The 13,828-nt window shown below is 40.7% G+C and overlaps 1 protein-coding gene across 1 annotated transcript in view; it reads left to right on the top strand.

The window, feature by feature from the left end:
* MROH8 (maestro heat like repeat family member 8) overlaps positions 1 to 13,828 on the top strand; it is a 57,144-nt gene that overhangs the window by 2,165 nt on the left and 41,151 nt on the right. The window contains exons 2-4 of the mRNA XM_040638290.1: positions 5,009 to 5,130; positions 7,190 to 7,335; positions 9,545 to 9,667. Of these exons, the coding sequence (XP_040494224.1) occupies positions 5,009 to 5,130; positions 7,190 to 7,335; positions 9,545 to 9,667 (391 nt within the window). The remainder of the gene's footprint in view (positions 1 to 5,008; positions 5,131 to 7,189; positions 7,336 to 9,544; positions 9,668 to 13,828) is intronic.

Genomic DNA, 13,828 nt, shown 5'->3' with positions numbered 1-13,828 from the left:
CCCCCCCCCCCCCCCCCGCGACCTGGGACACTTGGAACCGGCCGCCGCGCAACGGTCCTAATCCGGGTGCTACCAGTACGCGGTTGGACGAGGCTTCGGGGTGGGCCCGAAACGGGGCCTCCGCTGATTGGCTGATTGCGTTGATTGGCCGATCGCGCCGTCACTCAGTCGTCTTTCTGCAGCCCGGCCAATTTTAAAGGAATGGGAAGGGTCCGGTGAGGAAGGGCAAGTAGTGTTCTGGGCTTGGGTTTTCTTCTGCGTTCTTTCTTTTCTTTTTCTTCTTTTCCTTTTTAGGACATTAGGGCAGTTTCCTCCAAAGATTGTTTCGCTTGTTAATAACTGACCAATGAGTGGTATTTTCTTTGATTTGCAAAGCATTTCTGTGGACTTAGTACTCCTCACAGTAACTTTGAGGAGCCTATCAGCCCAATTTTACAGAAGTAGCAGGGTCAAAAATAGAAGTGACCAAAAAAAAAAAGTGACTCATGAGACGAAAACAGCTTGGTTTGTTTTAAAATAAGAAGAATCCAGTAATTTTTTAACAAAATGGAAGTGACTTATCTAGGCACTTCGTTATAACTAATTCCAGTTATTGAGGATAGCCCAACAGTGTATTAAGCACTCTAGTACGTTATTTACTCCTTATCACCATTCTGTGAAGTTTGTACTGTTATTCCCATTTTATAGAGAAAGAAACTAAAAGATCTGAACCCAGGCAGGCTGACCCCGTAATCTGTGCTTTTAGCTATTACGAACATAGAAAGTATGCACAATGTGGTAAATCTTACTGTGTCCCAGATACTAGCTGTGCGTGAATATCTGAATTTGAGTTTAAATTAATTAAAATTTTAAAACTCTGTTCCTCAGTTGCGCTAGCCACATTTCAAGAGCTCAGTAGCCCCATGTGGCTGCTGGATATCATTTTGGACAGCACAGAATTATAGAGCATTATATCACAGAAAGTAATATTGGACAGTGCTGATACAGAATACATAAAAAACTCTTCCAGGGTGCCTGAGCGGTGCAGTTGGTTGAGCGTGGGACTCTTGGTTTCAGCTCCAGTTGTGATCTCAGGGTCCTAATCTCAGGGTCCCCACTCATTGCAGAGTCCGCTTGAGACTCTCTCTCCCTCTGCCCCACGCCCCTACTCCCTGTTTCTCCCTCTCTCTCAAATAAATAAATCTTTAGAAAAAACAACAACTCTTCCAACTCAATAAGACAACAACCACTGTTGTACTGAAGCCATTTCACACTGGCTTGCAAGAGTCACTTACAAAATTTAGCAAGGCAGACGCCTAGGTGGCTCAATCGGTTGAGCATCTTGGTGTCAGCTCAGGTCATGGTCATGGGGTCATGGAATTGAGCCCCACATAGGGCTCCAGGCTCAGAGTAGAGCCTTCTTGGGATACTTTTCCCCCTTCTTCTCGCTCCACCTCTGCTCCTCCCCTTGCTCACCCTTTCCCTTTCTTTTTTTTTTTTTTAAGATTTTATTTATTTATGTGATAGAGAGACAGCCAGCGAGAGAGGGAACATAGCAGGGGAGTGGGAGAGGAAGAAGCAGGCTCCCAGGGGAGGATCCCGATGTGGGACTCAATCCGGGAATGCCAGGATCATGCCCTGAGCCGAAGGCAGACACTTAACGACTGCTCTACCTAGGCGCCCCACCCTTTCCCTTTCTAAAAATAGATAAATAAAATCTTTAAATTTAGCAAGAATTTTGCAAATTGGTTGTTAAATACAACTATTTAGAAAAATTAAATTATACAAACTTAAAATGAAATGAAATCTACTGAAAACCAAACCCATAATTTCGTTATTATTTTACTACATTTTACCACTTTGTATGCTTTTGTGGTTGCTTTTATCTGTTGCATCTATATGGTGGAAATATTATATGGTGGTGTGCTACTGCACATCTCTTTCCAAAGTAATGTTGGTAGCTTGATTTTGGCCACAATGGGAATATTTACACCATAGAATCAGCAAATGCTACACATCAGGGCCTGATTTTTTGCTTTGTTATGTCTAAACTTGATGGAGAAATGTTCATAGAAATTAAATTTAGAAGTGTGTCGTGTCTATAGGCTTTACCTTGCTAATAGCCCAAAAACTTGAGAGAATATTGTTCTAGCATTTGAAAACTATTATCCAACTCAGAGAAGTCACTTCTGAAGTTTTGGTTACATCTTACTCATTAATGTAAATGAAAATATCGACCAGCGTTCACTTAAAAACTACACTTAGAGAGTCTGTTCTAAACATTTATCAGCATACCACTGCAAGAAACCTAGTAAAAAACACAGCCAAAAGACCTGAATAGGCACTTCATCAAGATATATGTAGAGCAGATAAGCACATGAAAACATAATCAACATCATTATATATTGATTACATTATATATTAAGTCACGGGGAGATACTGCTACACATCCACTGAAATAGTTGATATAAAAAAGTCCAATAATACCAAATGCTGGCAAGGGTGTGGAGCAACTGGAACTTGCATATACTGCTGGTGGAAATGGAAAATGGTGCAATCGTGTTGGAAAACAGATTTGTAGCTTTTTAAAAAGCCAGTTACATGACCTACTGCATGACCCAGCCATTCTACTCTTGGAGGGTTTGTTTGTTTGTTTGTTTGTTTGTTTTAAAGATTTTATTTATTTATTTGAAAGGGAGAGGGAGCATGAGCAAGAGCAGGGGGAGGGGCAGAGGGAGAAGCAGACTCCCTGCTGAACAGGGAGCCTGACCCAAGGCCCCTTCCCAGGCCCCTGGGATCATGACCTGAGCTAAAGGTAGACGCTTGACTGACTGAGCCACCCAGGTGCCTCAGGTTGTTTGTTTTTAATTAACTAGTTATTTTTAATTATTAAAGAAATATAAGTACACAGGAAGAAGCTCAAACTTTATTGGTTTGGGTTTTTTTCCCAAAATTGTTTTATTTACTATTGGCTAAATGAAAAAACAATATTTATAAACATACATAAAGAAAAAAGAATGATACAGTGAAATTGTGTACTTGTCATCCTATTAAAGAAAAAACAGGGGTGCCTGGGTGGCTCAGTCAGTTAAGCATCTGACTCTTGATTTCAGCTGAGGTCTTGCTCTCAGGGTCCTGAGTTCAAGCCCCACGTTGGGCCCATGCTGGGAGTGGAGCCTACTTAAAAAAGTAATAGTAATGACCAGAACTTTTTAAGTCCTCTTTCTAGTCTTACCCATTCCTTTTTTTTTTTTTTTAAGATTTTATTTTTTTGACAGAGAGACAGCCAGCGAGAGAGGAAACACAGGCAGGGGGAGTAGGAGAGGAAGGAGCAGGCTCCCAGGGGAGGATCCCGATGTGGGGCTCGATCCCAGGACCCTGGGATCATGCCCTGAGCTGAAGGAAGACACTTAATGACTGAGCCACCCATGCGCCCCTAGTCTTACCCATTCCATCCCCTTTCTCCCTGCTCAGAGATCCCCATCCTGCAGGTTATAGGTTATATTGTTTCCTTGCTTTTCTTCATAGTTTTATCGTGTATGTTTATAATGCCAAACAGTATTTGTTTACTTTTGCATATTTCTTAACTTTATGTAAATGGAATTTACTACATATTTTTTCTGTGACTTTCTTTTTTCTCTCAATATTTAAGATTTATCTGCGTTGCTGTGCATAGCTAGAACTCATTCATTTTCACTACTGTATGGTACTTTATTGGATGAATTACCGCAGTTTATTCTACTGTGGGTAGGCCATTGGGTGTCTCTAGTTTTTTGCTATGATGACTACTACTGTGAAGATTCTTGCATATATTCCTAAAGCACATGGGTAAGAATTTCACTGAAATACATTCCTAGGAATAAAATAGTGAGTCGTGGTGGAGGCACATTTACAACTTTATTAGATAATGCCAAATTATTTCCAAAATGGTTGTACCAATTTATGACTGTGATTTGTAAGAGTTCTCTGTCCCACATCTTTGTCAATGTTTGCTATTCATGCCAATATTTTAAAAATTCAGGAAATATACAAGTTTAAAAGTAAATTTTTCTCTCAACAATTCCACTCCACAGATGTTTGAATACCTAAAGTTTTTCTACACGTATCCTAACAGTTACGTGTGTCTGTGTATCTCTATGTACATACACAGAGTTTATACACATTGCTTGACAACTTGCTCCTTCATTCATTAATACATGCTAAATATTCAGCAAGTAGAGATCTGTCCACTCACTCAACCAATATTTATTGAGCGTTACCATGTGCCAGGCATTCTAGTCTCTTAGAATACGTTCAGGAACAAAGCAGCCACAAATCTTTGCCTTCACGGAGCTTACATTCTAGCGGGAGGAAATAGGTGATAACCAATATCATAGGTAGGGGAATGACATATTAGGAGTATTGTGTACTATAGAAACAAGAAAAAGTAGGCAAGGGTAAGGGGAATTGGGGGAGGGGAGTGTTCTACCTCAGTGTCTTTTAACAGCAGCATAGTATTTCTTACCTATCCATTCATGCCCCCTGAGGCTGACAATATGCTAGGTGCTGGCAATCCAACCATGACCGTGTAGACGAGGCTTCTCCCTTCATGGAGCTTATAGTCTGATGGGAGACAGCAAACACAAATGAACTTGATAATTGTAGGTAATGGTTCAACACTATGGGAAAAAATAAAACAACTGTGCGATGATCAATAAATGTTTCTCTGAGAAGGCGACATTTAAGCTTTCTCTCAAGTGATGAGACAGAAGTGGTCCTAAAATACTAATATTTCTTGACAAACCATAAGAGACTCTTAACTATAGGGAACTAAGGTTTGATGGAGGGGAGGTGGGCGGGGAGATGGGATAATTGGGTGATGGGCATTAAGGAGGGCACTTGATGTAATGAGCACTGGGTGTTACATGCAACTGATGAATCACTACATTTTACCTCTAAAACTAATAATACATTATATGTTAATTGATTTTATAATTAAGTAATTAATTAATTAAAATACAAATATTTCTAATCCCCTCTTCATTCCTAGGATCTGTAGTCAGGAAGAAGTAGTGATCCCTTGTGCTTCTGATAATGATTCAGGAAGTGTGGATTTGCAGCTGAGCAACTTAGAGAATATTAAAAAAGATCCAAGTAGCCTTGAACTTACAGGTAAAAGGGGGAAAGGATTTTTTTTTTTTTAGGCAGGAAGGGAGGTGGAGAAAAGGGATTCTCTGTTTGAGTCAAGTTGCTGGATGAGAGCCCTCAACTAGACTTTGACAATGAATTTGGTCCCCGAATTTAAGACCTTGGAATATGGTTGGCACAATGAGATAAAATATATTAGTCTAGACATATAGGAAACTGAGATAGATAATCCTACAGACTTGCACAGAGTCTAAGTACTAGAAGAATTCTGAGAAGGGAAAGGTGGTTGTGGGTGGGCCCTTGATTGGGCTACGGAATATCTATCTTTTCATTTATTCTACAAGCATTTACTGAGTACCAGTTGTTGAATATACAGCAGTGCACAAGACCGACATGGTCCCTGCCCTCACAGAATTTGCTGAAAAGGACCAAAATAAGTAAACAGACATTAAATAAAGTAATTACAAATTGTAGTTAATACTATGAAAGGATTATACAAGGGGCTGAGACAAAAAATAAGGGGGATGGGAACCAATTTTAAGCCATAGTTGTCAGAGAACACCTAAGATGGTTTTGTTTAAACCTAAAGGAGGCCTCAAGGATGTGAAAGAGCAACCCAATGTGAGAAGTAGAGAAAGGAACATCCCAGGTGGATATAATAGCATGTGCATGAGACAGGAAAGACTACTTGAGGATCTACATTTCCCATTTCTACACTCATTCAGCAAACATTTATTGAAGTCCTGCTATGTCCTAAACACAGATTTAGCTGTTGGAGATTTAGTAATGAACAGAACAGACACAGCATACTTGTAGATAAATGATTGGAACTGAGTTTAAAGTGGGTGATTGGGAGTAGGCGTAGGGAGGTTTTTTAGCAGCTAGGAGGATACTTGGTCAAAATGGGCAAAGAGGAGATTGAAGAAAGGCATCCTGGAGCAGAGCCCTGAAGGATGAGTAGGAGTTAACTAGGCAAAAGAGGTAGGAGGTAGAGAAGGTGGGGAAGAAGAAGAAGATACATGTAGGGAGAAGCATGAGAACTGAATGAGGTAGGGCTTCTAGTGCATGAGAAGGATGTGACAGTGGGTGGCAGGAATTTGCAGAGAGGCTATAATTCAGGAGACCAAAAAGTGTACAGAAGTAGAGGGGTAGAAACCCTGATGATGGGTGTGTTAAGAGGGAAATAGTAAGACTGTTTCCCCAATAGGAATAAAGAACTTGGTTTTGGAAAAGAGGTAAGGATGTAAAGCCATAAGAAGAGGGAAATGATACCACCATAATCATTGTCATTCAGCAAAGGAATAATATTTGCCAACACTTCCTTGGTGCTAGCTCTGTATCAGCCAAATGAGGTAGGTTCTATTATCATCCGCATCTTAGAAATGTAGAAATAGACACAGAAAAAGTAAGATCACACATGGTCAGAATGCTAGAAAGAGGCAGAGCAAGGATCCAAGCCTAGGCAGACCAACTCTGGAGCCTGTACTCTTAATCAAGGTCTATCCCAGGTCTGGAAGAGATCCCTCAAGCACTTACTGCAGCGTGGTCCAGTGGGAAGAGATCAGCAAGGAGCTGCTACCATATTTTAAGCTCTTGTCACCACAGAGTCATAGACTTTCGAATTTAATAATATCTGCCATTTAAGTGCTTACTATGGACCACATACTGAGATAAGTCTTTTGTATTCATTAGCTCACTTAATCCTCATGATAACCCTGTTTTACAGGTGAAGAAACTAAGGTTTCAAGAGGCAAACTAACTTGATAAAGGTCATACAACTAGTAAGGGTGGAGCCAGAATTCAAGTTAGTCTCAGACTGAGATGTAAAGTCCATGCTTTTAACCACTCCGCTATAGCTCAGTCTTAAAGGTTTTCGTAGCTTAGGAGGCCCTTAGAGAACCCTGAATTTGTAATTGGGAAGACTGAGACTTGGAGAACGGAAGGGACTCGGTCAAGGTTGCAGAACAGATAGTAAGATGAGACCAGGGCACGTCTATCCTGACATCCTGTGGATTTCCCCATTATGAATGTATAACTCTACCTAGTACAGATATATCATCTTCTGTGTTTCTTTCGGTATTAGACTCCGATATCTCTGACATCGCTGGACTCTCTCGGGAATCGCTCACAGAGAGCTTCAGACACCTGACCCAAAAGGGCCCCCTCAGTGAGGCCGTTGTTGAGAGGCTGATCCAATCTATCCAGGAGGTTTTTGATGGTGAGCTACAGGTATGCACGAGCAGTCATACTGAGTCATCCAGCTTATTCCTCCGTTTTAACAAATATTTTAAACATTTATGATTTATCATACAAATAATATTATAGACTATAAAATTTATGTTTATATTTTTATAATAAACATTTATATACATTTATAAATTGTATATAATATACAATTTATAAATTGTATTTATATTTATGCTTCTGTTTACCAAAACTATAAAATTCCTATTTTAAAGAAAGAAAAGAAGAAAAATGAATCTTCCCTAATCCACTCTCCCAAGATAACTAATGTTAACATTTTAGTGTATTTTCAGACTTTTTCTTCTGCACATACAAATGCATGTAATCATAGAAAAATAAACATCAGAGATAGTGAGAGGAAAGAAGTTTTCTAGGATCTATATTACCCTACTTAATACAGTATTCTGTTGTTTAGCAAAACGTCCGTTCATTCATTTATTCTGTGAGAGCACATAACAGAAGAATTTATCTTTACCGAGGGGCAAGCGAAGGCATTTCTGAGGAAGGAACCCTTGAGATCGGGTCTGAGGAATAAATAGGAGAGACTAAGAGAAGTTAGAATTGGAGGAAGTATTCCAGAAATAGGGCATCGTATGTGTAACAACCTCGAGGCAGAAAGGAGCAGAGCATGTTTGATGAACTCACAGAGCCTGGTTTGTTTAAATGACAGTGATGAAGGTATCTGTCCTTTGTCAAGAGACATTTAGGTTGTTTCCATATCTTGGCTATTGTGAATAAGTTGCAGTGAACATGGGAGTGCAGAGAGCTCTTTCAGATCCAGATTTTATTTCCTTTGAATATATGTATGCAGATGTTTCTAGTTTGGGAAAATTCATCAAACTTTACATTTTCTCTATGTATAATGCTAATAAAAAATTTTGGAAAAAAACAGTTAAAGCCAGAATGTTGGTCTTCTCTTTGGACTCAGACTTTTTTTATACTTCATGTCAGCAGGGCTTTATAAAGCCTTTCTTTGTAATTAATAAAGGGCTGGGATTGCTGCAGTGACTTGAAAAAAAAAAAAGAAAATCCATTCCCTGTCTTCACCTGAATCCACAACCAGGCGGGAAAATAGATGAATAAGAAGGTAGTTTCGTCAGAGTATCACAAATACCATGATAGCAATGTTACATGTGCTTTATGGATACTCTTAGGAAGGGCACCCAATGCTGCTTCAGGAGAAATTGCATTTAAAGAATATATGAGTTTTAATCAATAAGCAAAATAAATATAGAGAATTCAGAAGGTGCAAAGGCCCAGAACCAAGAAATGGCAGCATAAAAGTTAATCTGTCTAAACCTCAGAATGCTGCAGGGCAAGGAGGAGATGAATTTGAAGAGGTTAGCTGGGGTCACACTGGGAGGGCCTTGACCTCCATGGGTGATATGATTTTGATAGGGACTTACCTGATCAAGTTTGCACTTAATGGAGATGAATCTGGTGATAGCTAGGGGAATAGATTGGAGGGGGGCAAAACTGGAGCAGGGAAGCTCAATGTTAATTATTACACTAATGTAGATGAGAAAGAATTAGGCCATGAAGTCAGCTTCTGGCTGTATATATTGCTACTTGCTGTCCAGAGAGCTTGTACCAGTTTATACTATCCATAGGCTGGGAGGGAAAGATGAGAAGAAATTTTCCCAAGATTGTAGAATTATTGATGTCTACTATTGTCTTCTTCATACTTTATTTTTTCAAAGCTTCTGTGATAAATAGATACTGCTTTTATAATCAGGAAAAGAATAATACAAGAGATTTTATTCTTCAAATAAGAACTTGCATTTTAATAGGGAACCTTAAAGACACAAAATAATCTTTAGTGACATCAAGAGAGCTAGAAGTAACAGTCAAAGGTCACCTTTATGAAGTTTAATCAGACAGCAATATATAGACAGGATGGGTAGGTGGGGAAGCAAAGACTAAAGGTGGGGAGAGCATTTAGGGAGCAGTCAGTAATGCAGCATTTAATCAGGCTGAGAGGGAAAACGAAGTCCCAAACCCAGGCAGTGGCGAGTGGACGAGGAATTCCATTCCTCTGTAATGTATTCATTCCTAATAATAAAAGACCTGAGACTAGGTTGAATGAGATGGCAGATGTTTAGAACATTGCAAGAAACTTCTCAAAAGCCCTCTACGATCATCAAATACGATTATAATATATAATTGTGTTTTTATCATTTTTCCACAAATTCAGAGCGAACTTGAGAAGCTGACATTCCTACGATCTTTGTCTTCTCTCAGCCGAACTTTACCTTACGATGAAACCACAGAATCATTTATTCACAGCCACATAGCAGACATTGTGCGTATCCTAAACGTAAGTATTGTGACCTTATCACAAATCATCAGGACCACACAAATTCAGTGACTTGACTAACAAATGTTTTAGTGGCCTCACATATATGATCAATTTCCTTGACTTCTTCTCATATCAGTTTCTGTGCATGGAGGAGAAATACCCAGGAGTACTCCACAAATATAATTACCCTTGGAAACCAACTAAAAAATGAGTAGAAAGGAGAGAGCATTTAAATTTCTCAGTAAAGACAATGCTGCATTCTCATTAATGAAGCTGTAGTCATGAGGGAAGCTCTATAAACCAATGCCCAGGGTCAGGTGCGAGCTCTGCCTCTTTCCAGCTGTGTCTTTGGGAAGCTGTGCGACTTCTCAGTGTCTCAGCATCCTCATCTACAAAATAAGAATAGCTGTATCCTTCACAGAGCTATTGAGAGTATTAAATAAGATATAAGCGTAAGCCATGTAGTATGATACCTAACATATGGTTTAGATTTGAGAAACACGGTTATATTTTTTTATTGTATTTATACTTAACTCCAGCCACACAGTCTGCTGCTGTCTCAATCATTCATTGCCTTTTTAAGCGCCTGACCGTTCCAGGCAGTGTCTGGGCTGCAAATTGAGGCTACAAAGATAAGACAGGATCCCTGTTCTGAAGCCAAGCAAGGTGTAATCAGGTGTCACAGGGACTGTTTAAACAGGTATAGTAAGGGTACAGAGGAGTGAGTGAGAGGTCGATTCCATGTCAAAAGATCCAGAAGGGCTTTACAAAGGAGGTGATACACTTAAGCAAGTGTTTAACTTTTTGATGCTTTAGTTTTCTCATCTGTGAAATGTCCCCGTCAGTTTCTCTGAAGCTTTAAAATTCTGAATCTGAGATTTCTTATACACTTAAGGAAAATGAGCAGTTTTTTTTCCAACCCACAGATCTATAAGGCTGATTAGACCGATGCTTAGTTTTCACAATTGAAGGCTAACCAGACAACAGGTTTGTTAAGCAATAGGCAATTATCAAGGATCTTCTGTATCTAGAACACTGTGGTGCTTCAATAAAGAATGCAAATTTCCGGGACCCCTGGGTGGCTCAGTCGTAAGAGTCTGCCTTTGGCCCAGGGCATGATCCCAGGGTCCTGGGATTGAGCCCCGCATCGGGCTCCCTGCTCTACTGGGAGCCTGCTTCTTCCTCTCCTACTCCCCCTGCTTGTGTTTCCTCTCTCAGTGGCTGTGTCTCTCTCTGTCAAATAAACAAATAAAATCTTAAAAAAAAAAAAAAAAAGGAGTAGAATGGGGAGGAATAGGAGTGAGAAATTACAAAGTCTACACAAACAAACTTTTGGGAGTAATCTGTATGTTCCTTATCTTGATTGTGGTGAATGTATATGTAAGTCAAAAATCTTCAAACTATACACTTTAAATATGTATGGTTTGTTGTGTGTCTATTAGCTCAAAGTCAAAAAAGCTATGAAAATTCTGTTGAGAACTTCAATAGAAAAGAGAAATGCAGTGGCAACTAGGATATGGAGTAAAGATGACAAGATTGGCATGAAATCAATCCAGATAGATCTCCTGATCTGAGCCGTGAAGGATGTGCTGGATTGGGTAGACAGTAGGGACCAGTGGGTAGGGGCTTTGACTGGCAAATTACTACCCGGCTATGTCAAGGCCGAATGGCAGTGGGGGTGCTTTTTAGATGCTGTTGGTGCCCCACAGCAGACATGGGCACTAAGACCTGCGGATACTAGAATTTTAATGGAGTTAGACTGGTGCTTAGTGCCTGTTAATTCTCCTCTGCTAGCTTGGAGGTCCACCCTAATTCTGCACCTGGGGTCCTCCACAAAATCCTACTACTACTGCGTTGTTTGTTAAATAAAGATACACTCGGCATTGAACAGGCACTGGATTACTTGAGCAATGAGGCAGGCGGTGGATGAGAATGACGTTTCAGGAAGACTCTTAAGTGGTATGGATAATAAATGCTGAAGGATTTTGGAGGATGGAAATTCACAGTGGACTGAACTAACATGAAAGACTGCCCGGTTGTGCTGGTGAGAGTTTGAGCTCCCTGCAGCAGAATGGTAAAGAAGAAAGGGAGCTATTTCAGGAATTAGAAGACACAATTTCTAGTTCCAGTGCTGTCAAGCACAACCTGTGTGATCTGAAGCAAATCGCTTAGCTTCTCTGAGCCTCTAGCTCCACCTGGAAAATGGAGATAGTAATATCTGTCTGGCTTTCATTAAGGCCTTTGAGACAAAATGTCTCATTTTGTTAAGATTGGTTAAGATTCTTCTATAATAAAAAATAAAAATAAAAATCAACTCTGGCTCACTTAAGTGAAAAAAAAAGAAAAAACAGCACGCTAGGATATCGCCCTTAGAATCTAAGCCTTTTAACAATCAAGGCTTCAGAAGAGTATGTTCTAGGACAACTCCTGGGGTCTCAGAGGCAGAGTTTACTATCACGATGACTCAAACCTTTAGCTGCTCCCGATCTGTGTCTGTCATTCAAAAATTCCAGATTCTGGGGGTGCCTGGGTGGCTCAGTCATTAAGTGTCTGCCTTCGGCTCAGGGCATGATCCCAGCGTTCTGGGATGGAGCCCCACATCAGGCTCCTCCGCTGGGAGCCTGCTTCTTCCTCTCCCACTCCCCCTGCTTGTCTTCCCTCTCTCACTGGCTGTCTCTCTCTCTCTCTCTGTCAAATAAATAAAATCTTTAAAAAAAAAAATTCCAGATTCTGGGAAAAATAATCTGATTGGCCCAGACTGGGTCTGTTCTCCACTCCTTCATCGATCAGACATGGTTGGGCGCAGCCTCATATAGTAAGGGCATGACTCGTGGGCCTCCCTCTCGGTGTAGTGGAGGCCATTCCCAGAGAGGGGATGATTGCTCTGATCTCGATAGTCACCCCAAGACGTTCCTACTACACAAATACTTTACAAACAAGAAATAGCCTCTCACTTCTGAATTCCCCATTGCGGTTAGCATAATTGTGAATAAATAATAAGCCTTTCATACCTAACTGATGGAAAAAAAGAGTTTGCAGGCCTGGTGGCTTAGCTAAGAGGCACTGCCTCATCCACATGTGAGGTGTGTGGCTGTTGGGGTGGAGAGTCAGAAGCTGTGCAGAGCAGGCAGTGGCCATCATCATGATTGATTGGATGCGGGAAATGGATAAAGGAGAACAAGAAATCTTAAGTCATCTCTTTTATGAGTCCTGGGAAAGAGCACCACTGACAACAATCAAAGGCTGGGAAGGTGTGTCCTTTGGAGGAGGACGATAATGAACTCACTTTTTATCGCAAGATTGCCAGGATGTAGCTATGCTCTTAGTGGTGATGCCTGTGAGCTAGCTAGATTTGGGCGAGTAGAGCCCTGGGGGCTAAAGGCAGAGTCTTGTGCTTTGTCCCTTCCAGACTATAAAGCCATAAAATAAAGTGAGTTCCTTGAGGAAACAAGAAAGAGCATCAGGCCACCAGCAAGATCTGACCAGAGCTGGAAAGTAAGAAAGAAAGAAAAGTCAGGAAGGGGCAAGAGAGAGAGCACAGTAATATTTATTGAGTGCTGCCTCCTGGACACTAAGTACCTGGTGAGTTTTTCTGGTGGCAGGTAAGAGAAGTCTACTAGTGGCAGCTGAAACACTAAAGGGGAGATTTGTTCTTAGGATAACTGAGTGTTCCCAGGATCCTGTAACAGGAAGAGCAACGTGCTCCCAGAAGAGAAGGAATCCAGAAAAAAAAATAATAACTTTCACATACTCAGAGCTTTCTCTCCATCTCTCATCTTTGCTCCTTTGTATACACTTTCATTTCTCTCTCTCTCTCCCTCACCTCTCTTCCCAAAATTGGCTCTCTCTGTTACCTTGTGCACAGGGCACAGTACTCCCAAATTTAAAATTTTCTCTTTGTGGTAGGCCAGCCAGACTGAGATTGAGGCTCTTGGTCTCAATTCCAGAGTGCTGAGAAAAAGAATCTACTGCTGTCTGGATAAGCTGTGGTTAGACTTAGCGGAACCGTGGCTGTGAGGTGCCAATTCTGTGACCCAGACGCATTTTCCAGAGAGGCTGGATAGGCAGCCCAGGAAGGCTTCCACTACAACCATTCACGTTTGCTCTTTATATCAGCTCCCTGAGATTTATCTCTTTTCCTTCACACAGATCAGGAAACCCGGGCACAGGAAAGTTAAA

Source organism: Ursus maritimus, unplaced genomic scaffold, assembly GCF_017311325.1.
Source record: "Ursus maritimus isolate PB19 unplaced genomic scaffold, ASM1731132v1 scaffold_22, whole genome shotgun sequence".
Taxonomy (NCBI): Eukaryota; Metazoa; Chordata; class Mammalia; order Carnivora; family Ursidae; genus Ursus; species Ursus maritimus.
The sequence above is the reverse complement of the archived record's forward strand: the minus strand, read 5'-3'. Positions and strand labels throughout refer to the sequence as shown.